The following is an 11,755-nucleotide window of genomic DNA, read 5'->3' on the forward strand; positions in this document are numbered from 1 at the left end:
GTCAGATTATACAGATTGGTCAAAAATTTCCTATATAAGGAAACCAGTTGATTGCATCAAAGTCCCGACAAGCAGCATTCACTCCTGGGGAAGCGTAGAGCCACAGGGAGAGTCGTCTGCATTGTACATGGCTTTGCTGCAATCCCTCATACTGAGCAAGCATGAAGCGACAGTGGGAAGAAAAACCACCCATTAACGGGAAAAAAAAAACCTCCGGCAGAACCAGGCTCAGTATGAACGGTCATCTGCCTCGACCGACTGGGGTTACAGAAGACAGAACAGAGACACAACAAGAGAAACAAAAAGCACAGAAGCACACATTGATCTAGTAATCTGTTCTACATTAGATGGTAGTAGCGGGTGAGCCGTCTTCTCTGGATGATGTCACAGTTAACAGAACGCCAGACCAGGTGTACCTACTGTGAAAAAAAAAAGAGAGAGAACAGAAAGTTAAAGCAGAAATGACAACACATAATGCATAATTGAAGAACAGTAGAACTCAATATAGTGAGAAAATTAGATCCTGATATACTCCAGTAACCTAAGCCTATAGCAGTAAAACTATAAAGGTAGCTGAGAGTAACATGAGTCACTAGTTATAATTCTTGTCAAAAAGAAAAGTTTTAAGCCTAGTCTTAAAAGTAGATAGGGTGTCTGCCTCACGGACCAAAACTGGGAGTTGGTTCCACAGGAGAGGAGCCTGATAGCTAAAGGATCTGCCTCCCATTCTACTTTTAGAGACTCTAGGAACCACCAGCAGACCTGCAGTCTGAGAGCGAAGTGCTCTGTTAGGAACATACGGGGTAATCAGAGCTCTGATATATGATGGAGCTTGATTATTAAGGGCTTTATACGTTAGAAGAAGAATTTTAAATTCTATTCTTGATTTAACAGGAAGCCAATGAAGGGAAGCTAAAATTGGAGAAATATGATCCCTCTTGTTGATTTTCATCAGAACTCTTGCTGCAGCATTTTGGATCAGCTGAAGGCTTTGAACTGCATTTTGTGGACTTCCTGATAGTAAAGAATTACAATAGTCCAGCCTTGAAGTAACAAATGCATGGACTAGTTTTTCAGCATCACTCCTGGACAGAATGTTTCTAATTTTGGCGATATTCCGGAGGTGAAAAAAGGAAACTCTGGAAACCTGTTTAATATGGGATTTAAATGACATGTCTTGGTCAAAAATAACACCAAGATTTTTTACTTTATTACCAGAGGCCAGGTTAATGCCATCCAGATTAAGTGATTGGTTAAGAAGTTTATTTTTTGAGGACTCTGGCCCAAAGATTAAAACTTCGGTCTTGTCAGAATTTAGATGCAGGAAATTTAAAGTCATCCAGCTTTTGATGTCATCAAGACATGACTGCAGTCGAAGTAATTGATTGGATTCATCAGGATTTATGGATAAATATAGCTGAGTATCATCAGCATAACAGTGGAAATTAATCCCATGCTGTCTGATAATTTTGCCAATCGGAAGCATATATATAGTAAATAGAATTGGTCCAAGGACTGAACCCTGTGGTACTCCACAAGTGACCCTAGAGTTTGAGGAAGATTTATTATTAACATGAACAAATTGGAATCTGTCTGACAGATAAGATTTAAACCAGCCTAATGCTTTCCCCTTAATCCCTACAGTATGTTCAAGTCTTTGTAGGAGAATATTGTGATCAACTGTATCAAACGCAGCACTGAGATCTAACAGGACAAGTATAGACACAAGTCCATTATCTGAGGCCATGAGAATATCATTAGTGACCTTCACCAGAGCTGTTTCAGTGCTATGATGAGCTCTGAAGCCTGACTGAAACTCCTCAAGTAGGTCATTACTTTGTAAATGTTCACAAAGTTGATTAGCAACTACTTTCTCAAGAATTTTAGATAAGAAAAGAAGATTAGATATAGGTCTGTAATTTACTAACTCATCTTGATCAAGAGAAGGTTTCTTAAGTAAAGGTTTAATAACAGCTACTTTCAAAACCTGTGGTACATATCCATTTACTAAGGATAGATTAATCATGTCTAAAATAGTGCCACTGATCAAAGGGAATATCTCCTTAAACAACTTGGTTGGGATTGGGTCTAACATACAGGTAGAAGGTTTAGATGAAGCTAAAATTTTAGATAGCTCAGAAAGCTCTACTGCTTCTAAACAGTTCAAACACTGCGCAGATTCTAAAGATTCCTCCAATGCTGCCTCACTTACTGAGGACGAGGTAATCATGTTTGGGAGGATGCCAATTATTTTATTTTTAATGGCATCAATTTTATTTATGAAGAATCCCATAAAATCATTACTGCTAAGAGCTAAGGGAATGGATGGATCAACAGAGCTGTGGCTCTGGGTATAGTAAAACTATAAAGGTAGCTGAGAGTAACATGAGTCACTAGTTATAATTCTTGTCAAAAAGAAAAGTTTTAAGCCTAGTCTTAAAAGTAGATAGGGTTCTCTAAAAAATATGATAATTTTAAATGAATTGGTCAGATTTTCTGTAGGAAGTGATTGTGTAAATCCCTGTAGATCCAAAGGTTAAAAACTAACAGCTTCCATCTTCATCAGCCACCTTTCCTGGTGGACCAAATCTTTCTTGACATGCAGCTTGGGGGGGGGGGGTTGGACATGCCTGATCTAAACCAATCCATAGTAGCTCTGGACTTTGGCTGTAGAAGACAGAGCATTCACACATAAATAACCCAGAACTGATCCAGGAGTATTTTCTATGTGAGAGAAAAGTAGAAGGAGGTAGTTGCAGCACTGTGGCTTCATCAGTGAGAGAAATGTAGCTAAGCAGATAAACTCTGAGTCAGTTTTCAGGCCTAGAGGATGAAGAGAGCCCATAGTAAGCTCAGCCAATAGCTATGTCTGGGAGAGAAACAGGTCTTCTCAATCAACCAAGCACACCGTGGACCATCTATTCCACCGATCCAAGGTGTATCCCACAAAAAACGTTCCATCGGGACAGGCATGCTCCTGTTCCTGTGCTGTTGGTTCTGGTGTCTCTCGTCTTCCTCTTGAAATGCTCCATAGATTCTCTGTAGGGTCCAGGTGAGGTCAGGCCAGTCAAGCCCAGTACCACCATGGTCATAAGATCAGAGTTTGACATCTGCTGGTGTAGCTGAGGTCAGCTTGTGTCGTCCAAAATCAGCTCATTTATAACAAAGGCCTTGTTCAAAAGCAATCCAACATTTAAAGGTGCCATGTTCAGGCTTATCAGGCTAAGAGTTGGACATGATGATACCTGCACCAGTCTGAGGTACTTAGCATTAGCTGTGATGCAGCGTTTTTACTCCTGATGGACGTTCTGACAGGGACGGGGTTTAAATGCTCCTGCAGAGAATCCAGCAGTGAGTCCAGCCCAGGAATGCTGGCTGGGTGTAGACTCTTTGCACCGAGTGCACTACGCTAAGTAGACTAGCAGCAATCCTTTCTCTGTTAAAAAAAGCTCCAGTTCCACCGACTCTCCTCCTTTTAGCTCGCCCAGCTCAGCTCCTCACCACTCGGCTTTGGCCTCTTCCCGGCCTAAAAATACCAGGAAGAGGGAAACACCCCCTGGTGGTGGCTTTAGCCCCCGTCCCACCGCTCCCAGCCCTGTTTGCTGCACTTTTTAAAGAAAGAAAATTCTTTTTATCTGTGAGATTGTCTTATTTTTTAAGGATAAAGTACTCCACTGGGATAGATGTCTGGATCACACATCAGCCTAAGCTAATAATAAACTAATTAGCTCTGTGGATGGAAAGCAGGAGTCTTCTTTGTTTTTCTTTTCTTTCTTTTGCTTCAGGTGTGCTTCATGGTTTCTAAATAGTACGCTACTATTTGGGTCTGACCCACTCAGTTCATGGTGGTCCTTCATATTAATGCTGTCGCTCTTCAGTTTTTCTGGACTTCCTCTGAGAAAACCTTCTCATTTCTCCACCGTGTTCACTCAGACTTCTCTCCAGTCAGCTGGGTCTGACCCTGCTCTTCAGCACCGTGTGTCAGTGTTTTTGCAGGAAAACACCAGACTTTGTGTCTGATGATGGATTGAGCGATTACCAGGGAGGCAGGAGGAGAAGGGACAACAGACTGACCTGAGGAAGCTGTGAACGGGGCCCACAGATTCTCTCTATCAGAGAATCTGTGGGCGCAGCTAAAGACGAGCAAACGTCTAAAAAGGAGCTGCGCTGTCACAGGAAGTGTTTGATTGCTGTAATATTAGGAAAAAGGATTTTTGAAAAGGCTCCAGAGCAGAAACAGAACAGCTGCAGATTGCATCACACACAGGACCGATCAGGTGGAGGCAGGCCGCAGCACTGCTTTCATTCCAGAGCAAAGTTATTACCACGCTGTTCTGATTTTTATTTGTAGAAAAGCCAGAAGGCCATGAATCATTTTCCTTTAACTACAGTCGTGCTCTTCCTTTTGTCAGTCTGTTGAATTAAGTAAAGTTAGAAAATGTCCAAAGCTTCAAAGGGAATAACATTTTTTGTGAAGCTCTGTGACACAATCCAGGAATCTAATTAAACTAAACTCTTTGTTTTTCTGTCTCTACTGCATTTCCTCCAGATGCTCCAGAAAACAACGACGCCAACATAAAGAAGATCGCCAAGGCGGTGTTGGAGAACAGATCTTACATCTGCTCACACCCTCTTGAAAGAACGTACTGAGTTCCCTGCTCCACCGTTAGACGGCCTCTCTAACCGTGTCAGCGTCTTTCATCAGTGGTGGCTGCTCACATAATGCTGCAGCTCACTGGATAACAGGCTGCTGCCCACAGGAAACCATCCCAAGTGCTCTTTAACAAACGCAGAGTGAAGAAAATGGTACAAATGAGCCAGTTTATCTGCTAAACTAACATGTTTAAAAGACCGACCATGTGAACTTCTCCAAGCTGGACTTCTAGAACATCAAGCTGCTGCTCTCCTCATCAGTCCGAGCCGAGGAGTTGGCTGCTCGAGGAATGATTTGTGACGCACATTTACACTTTTAGTGAGCAGTCAACTCGGTTTAATGTATTTTTTTTTCTTTTGCAACTATCAGGTTTTGAACCTTTCAAAATAAAATGTCTAACTTGAGTTAACAAGCTGTGGCTTTTGCTGTATCTGAGAGCTGTATCGTTTCTGCTGCTGATGCTGCAATGCATGCTGGGAGTCTCCTTTAAGCAGCTTCATCACAGATTGTCGAGGAGAAGGCTGCAATGCAGGATTAAACGAGCTCTTAAACAAGTTCCTCTTTGGCTTAACCGTGTTTCAATAAGACAGGAAACCCAAACCCAGCAGTGAGGAGCAGCATCTTGGTTCTGGACCAGCCAGAGTAAGGCTTCTTTGAGCCCAATGGTTCTGGGCTGGAACATCTGTTCACAGGTGATATCAGCGGGTCGACACCATGTAACACGGACCTGAAGCCGTTCTCAGCAGCAGTGCTTCTATGAGTAAATTGATCAGGGATTATCAGGAATCAGCGGATAGGTTAGTGACTTTTTGGGGAGGGCTGACCCATCTGATCCTTCCTGGTTTCCTTAAGATTAGGGCGTGCAGGGTTGCCAACGCGATGGGACTAGTTTCAGAACAAAAGCTTTTTGAACTCTACTCACTTTTTTAAACAGCAGTATAAACATGCAATAATTGTCCGTAAATGTAGAGTAAACATGGAAAGCAGAGGATTAAACTAAAGCAGATCTTCTGTTTCCCACCACCTGTAGAAGGCTGCAAGCTTGGCTTCTTCCCAAAGTGTGAAGTTGCTGCTTTCTATTGTTTTAACGTATGTTCCTGCAGAACTGTAAAGGGTTAACCCAGACCTGGTCTCTACCACCACATCAGGGCTTCTTTGAGGGAATCTGGACGTTTGTCTGAGTTTCTCCCCATGTGCCAATTGAACTGTGGGTCAGGACTGCTTCCTGGTGGGTTGTTCTTACCGTCAGGAAGCAGCAGCCTCTGCAGCCGGTGAGCGCACTGAGCTCCATCAGTTTGGAGCGGCTCCCGCTGCAGAGCGTCGCCTGAGGACCAAGAGTGCACTCACTTAGCTCTGAGCCTTTAGGGGCTTCATCCTGTTTACAGCAGAGATCAGCTGAAGATGAACGAGGTGGTTCAGGTTGGGACAAACACAGCAAAGACTGAAACTAACAGATGGGATAAGAGAATTACTCATTTCACTTCATTTCCTCCCTGAGCAAAGTCCTTTTCCACTGATGTGTGGGCTATTTTGGCCAGAGAGGCTGTGATTCCACCATCTGGAGCTTCTATCAAAGTCTGTCAATAAGGGCCTTCAGCAGCAGCGTGAGAACGCTTCCAGCCCCGCCCACACGCTCCTGGGACAATGGGACAGACCCTTCTGAGTCCAGTCTACTGCAAGGAGCTAAAACCTTATAGCCAGCAGCCTTTAAAGGTATATAAGCGTGTTATATGCCTATACCAAAAGGACCAAAATATTCTCCAGACGTGCATCCACATAGTGTTCTGAGCCTAAATAGAACCCCAGCAGCGGGCGTGATGTACCGCAGAACATTTAGAAAGCCAGATGGTGACCATTGACAGCTACTGAATAAGTTCTGACCGGGACAACTGCGCTGTAATGTCTGCTGGAAAACCCACAGAAACATCTTGCGCTTTTTTCACACTTGATCTTGGACGTTTTTCCCTAACTACGCTAGGAGTTTCACTCTCACTCGCCTCCATTGCTTCGGCTTGTTGACCAATCGTACGCATGCGCAGTGACGTAACCCTGGTCACATGATGTAATGGTAAATATACACAGAAAAGGCCATATTTTCTAACAAACTGAGCAAAAACAAAGCTTAAAGATCAAAAATAACAAATACTACGGCAGCAGGACATGAAGATCTTTCAGAAAAACGGATGCAGCCAGAGTGAGTTACTGGTGTATAAATTAAAAAATGTCAAACAACATGAATATGTACCTTTTGAAAGCAATTTGATCCTGCCTTTGAGAAGCATTTGAGCCGAACAAAGCAAAGCCGCAGCAGAAGAACCAGAACTGAGTTGATTCTACCCACGTGAGCGTGGTTGAGCTGCTTTGGATGAAGTACGGCAGTCTGTGCATGTGGCAGCGGTGGACTGCAGGATTGTTTAAATGGGCTTTAAAACACCAAGCAGCGTGTCTACCAGAACAACTTCAGCGTAATATGTCTCTATATAAAACATCTAAGATGTATTTATGAGACCTTTACAACAAATTTTACAAGCAGCTTTATATTGACGAAGTCTAAATAAAGATTTACTGCTTCCACCACAGCTCTCTATCTGAAGCCCTGAGTGTTCTGTCTGCTCCAGCTGTCAGCAGAGAATCTGAAGCTGCAGGAAAGTGGCTGTCGTCTCTGTTAAACCTTGTTGGATTGCTTGTTGACTGATGCTCTGTGAAATGCTTCAACCAATGTTGTGCCTTTTAAAACCAATTAAAACTGTAAAATCAAACAGTTACAGTGCCTTCAGAGAGTGGTCCCACTTTTACCCATTTGGGCTCATTACAAACACAAACTCCTTCACGCTTTATGTTGTAGAACCAGTCAAAGTAGTGCATAATTAGTGGTTTTCACATTTCTTTTATGTATACAATCTGCTAAGTGTACATCTGAATGAATGAATGAGTCTTTGGATTTTTATAACATCTGTATCAGACCCACATGCGATGCCGTTTCATCCATAGCTTTCACTCTTTAATATCAAAGATGAACCTTTCTATTTAACGGTGGTGTAATTTACCTACATGCTCGCAGAGGGCTCTACTATAAAATCTAAAGTGGGTCAGTGATGATGACACACATACAGTAGCTTGAAGACTCTAGGTCTCTTTGACCTTGGATTGCTTTGCTTTAAATAGAGATGATTCATGGCAATGTGCCCAGGCAGCCCAGGCTCTGTGGCTGTAGCTTAAACGGAGAAACGGATCATACCAGGAGGGATGCTGAAGAATGTGGGAGGTTTTCTGTAGAGCTCAAAGTCCTCAGACCGCTGGCTCCAGGTCCATCTCTCTCGGCAAGGATTGCAACTCAATAAGTTGGCATGTAGGATGTTTTCCCTCCATGGCTTGGTAGACAAAAGCATAAAACACAATAAGGCTATCACCATTCCTGAGTTACACGTTAACACTTTAACTCTGCCGTTAATGCGTATCTGCACACTCTAATTTCTCAGGAATGATTGCACAGTTCTGTGTATGAAGGTTGAAGAATACTGCACAGAATTTACCGCAGGCATGAATTCATCATCAAAGAAGTTTTGAGGGATTAATTCATGCAACACAGGAATTCATATTGTTCAAAAAGGACTGATAGCTGTACATATTATTTCTGAGCATCCTGAGCCGGTGTCTGACTCAAAACATTTCACCACTGGAACACGTGACAATAAAAGATCTGTGCTTCTGGATTCCTTAAACCTTTCCTTTCTGTCAGCTTCATCCACGAGCTTCAATGTATTTTACAGGGATTTTATGTGACAGTGGTACATTATGAAGTGAAGGGTGAATAATGTTCACAGTTCTTTACTAATAAACGAGGTGATGGCATCACACAAGTAAACTTCTCATTTAACCTATGGACGCTGATATGATACAAATACTTTCTCACCTTTTACATCTTCCCTCGATGTATAAAGATTGTGTATAATTGGACTTTATCTTGTCTAGAATGTTATTTATATAGTTTTCTGCAACTTTTTCCAATTCGATTCAAATCTTTTTTATTGAGAACATTTTCACTTTCTACAAAATATTGAAACTTCTTTGTACAACAGTATATTGTTACATTGTTATTGTACATTTTTACACTTTTTAAGATAAAATAAGAAATTATTTTATTGTCCTACAATGGGGAAATTTGGAAGTGACACACAGAGCTGCACATTAGATCAGTAATGAAAAACAAGCTAATCTAATTTAAAGTTATTTCTTAAAGCAACAGAGAATGAACTTATCAGAAAGGCAAAAATAAAAAATAATTACATCAGCTGTATTACACTACAATTACTCAATATTTTTTCCATTATTTTTTTATCCTCAATAAAATGACATTAGTAGAGCCACACCTTTGAGCCGTCATTCTGCTAAACGTACTAATTTCACCCCATGGGGATAATAAAGTTTATCTGTTGCACATCAGACTCCTGTTATGTGCAGAAATACTCAGAGGACTCTGCAGTCGTCTGGTGCATCAGAGATGGACAGGAAGCTGAGTGGATCATCATCTCATCCTGAATGTGGTGGTGATGAGGGTAGATTTCCAGAGAAACATGAATGGGTTCACCACTATCATCGTGGGAGAAGAACTGGAGGTAGTTGAGAAAGTTTAGGTCCTTCAGGGTTCGCCTTCAGGCAGAGGCTTCTCCAGATCTGCTGTAAGACAGACCGCTACAGGAGATCCTTCCTGCCCGCAGCCATCAGCATCTACAACAACTCATGGAAGACGACCCAGGAGCTACAGCAGCAGTTAATTTCCCTTTGGGATTAATAAAGTAGTTATAAATTGAATATTAATAATTGTACATGTTTAGGATAGGTAAAAGTCCTCCTCTCTATTCCTAACATTTTCCCTTTAGTAGCTCTCTTCAGGACTAAGTTGCTTAGTGAATAACTTTTATCTTAACGAGGTAAAATTATAACTCGAGAAATTCAAAGATTTTTCCTGAAGCAACTTTTCGTCTAAGGATTCTTTGTGAATACGGGCACAGATCTTTATGGTGGAGTGGTAAGAAGAAAGTCATTGTTGAAAGAAAGTCGTAAAAGTCCTGTTTACAGTTTGCCACAAGCCATGAAGGAGACATACAAACATTGAAGAAGGCGCACTGGTCTGATGAAACCAAAACCGAACCGTGAGGACCACACATGAAGTGCTATCTGTGGCAGACAGCTGCACCATCCTCATGGTGAAACATGGTGGTGGCAGCATCAGGCTGTGGGATGCTTCTCCTCAGCAGGGACAGGGAAGCAGGGAAGATGGAGGTGGGGTCACCTTCCAGTAGGACATCCACCCTAAACATCCAGCCAGAGCTACAATGGAATAGTTTAGATCAAAACAAGCCATATTAGAATGGCCTAGTCAAAGTCCAGACTTAAATCCAATTGAGAATCTGTGGAAGGATTTGAAAACTGATATTGAGGTATTATGTAAAGAAGAATAGGAAAACAATCTTAGTCTGTTGACTCAAAGGACTTTTCAAACTACATTTTGACAACCATGTATCACCTCCACTTCATAATGATGCACGACTGTCACATAAATCCACAAAAGTGAGCACCTCCATAAGGCCCTGTGTGTGTCTGACTTAATGAAGCCTGGAATCTACAGCTACAAACTGGACATGCTTTGCTAGGAACATCACTGCTACCGGGAAAATTCACACTGCACGCAGAAAAACTACCTTCCTAAGTTCCTCCACACGAGCTTGATCAGGTTGTCTGGGGTGAAGCCAACACTCGTCCATACTTGTGGACCAAGCAGGAGCCCTGGCAGCAGAGTCGGTGCTTGTTTTAGAGGTCACCTCTCCCGGCGCCACGGTAGCACTGTGGTACTGCTGACTGTAGGTAAACCTTCGCTCTGGGAACTGGAACAGAGGACATTTCAGCGTTCAGCTAAAGTTTCTCAGTGGTCAACCTGGCTGATGGCAGAGTGCAACTATGGCTTCCTGCTGCTACATGTTGGTGTGGCCCTACCGACCAATGTGTTGGTGTGTGAACGCGTGTGTTCAGTCAGTCCACTGACCCCCTGTGGTTAGGTACAGTAGGCTTTGTTTGGAAAGACGTCTGGGACCCGAGGTAAAGTGAGATGGACTAGAACTCAAACTGTTCCTTGGTGTTATGCCTGAGCAGGCGAAAGTCCACTGAATGAATCAAACGGCTGAACTCTGCAAACCTTTGCCATCTCTGACCACAGCAGTTCCTTGGCGAGCACGTTTGAGTTGAAGGTTTGGATGCTGTAGATATGGCTAGCTGCAGCTCCAGCTAGTTCTACCCTTGGTTGGGCAACCTTTGTCTTCTTCAGCCGCTCACTTTCCTCCTGCACTTTTCTGATATTTATCTGTAAGAGAAGAAATACAGAAGCCATTCTGGCAGTCTGTTCTTGCCTCCAGACTTTGGAACACTGACCTGTATGAAGTCCTTGCAACTCTGACTGTTGTGTTTCCATTTGATGTACTCCATGTTATATGTGCGGGGCGGTGAATGTGTCTTAGTCCCGGGGGGCAGGCTGACCACGCCCTGCTCATGGCTAGCTCTGGGCATTTCTTCCCAGGGCTCAGCGTCGATGCCATATTGGCTCTTCAGACTGACCACCATAGCAGCTGAGGGAAAGAGGTGGTGTTGCACCGCGTCGCTGAGCAGCTTCGCTCCACAGAGTTGACTGAGCCTGGGGGGTGTAAGCGTATTGTTTTGAGTTTCACACGCTGAACTAAATCTTTACTCAGAATCTTTTAGTTGTGACTGATTCAATTCTTACAATCCAAAGCAGATACCAGTAATTGCATCTGTATTATTTCTTTAGTGATGTGCACTACCTTTATTTTATGTTTTTCATTGCTCCTCTGGCTCAATTTTATAAATCTCAGCCTGAAGTTTGAAGCTTGTGCATTGACGACATCTTGATTCTGTTCTGTTTCAGCCATGCTGCTGCAGATTGCTGCAGTTATGGGTCATTGTGTTGTTTCCTGACTATGACTAGGGTGGCCTCCCATTTGACTCCTGAAGAGTTTCTTCTTGATGCATGGGTGTAAGGAAGGATAACTATGTCCGGGCAAAACAAGCCCAAATCATAAGGACCCCTCC

General features: G+C 42.8%; 2 protein-coding genes across 4 annotated transcripts in view; one reads left to right on the forward strand and one right to left on the reverse strand.

Annotated features, from left to right (window-relative positions):
- acad9 (acyl-CoA dehydrogenase family, member 9) overlaps positions 1-5,058 on the forward strand; it is a 21,619-nt gene extending 16,561 nt beyond the window's left edge. Inside the window, 1 exon segment of the mRNA XM_012882498.3 lies at positions 4,550-5,058. Within this exon segment, the coding sequence (XP_012737952.2) occupies positions 4,550-4,650 (101 nt within the window). The 3' untranslated portion in view covers positions 4,651-5,058.
- cfap92 (cilia and flagella associated protein 92 (putative)) overlaps positions 1-11,755 on the reverse strand; it is a 26,651-nt gene that overhangs the window by 834 nt on the left and 14,062 nt on the right. For 2 of the 3 annotated variants that reach the window (XM_036151496.1, XM_036151495.1), the window contains exons 10-14: positions 11,081-11,339; positions 10,848-11,012; positions 10,357-10,539; positions 7,893-8,025; positions 5,898-5,978 (exon numbers count right to left, since the gene is read on the reverse strand). In XM_036151496.1, the coding sequence (XP_036007389.1) occupies positions 5,898-5,978; positions 7,893-8,025; positions 10,357-10,539; positions 10,848-11,012; positions 11,081-11,339 (821 nt within the window). The remainder of the gene's footprint in view (positions 1-5,897; positions 5,979-7,892; positions 8,026-10,356; positions 10,540-10,847; positions 11,013-11,080; positions 11,340-11,755) is intronic. The other variant, XM_036151497.1, reaches the window with a different exon arrangement.

The sequence above is a fragment of the Fundulus heteroclitus genome, chromosome 20 (assembly GCF_011125445.2).
Source record: "Fundulus heteroclitus isolate FHET01 chromosome 20, MU-UCD_Fhet_4.1, whole genome shotgun sequence".
Lineage (NCBI taxonomy): Eukaryota > Metazoa > Chordata > Actinopteri > Cyprinodontiformes > Fundulidae > Fundulus > Fundulus heteroclitus.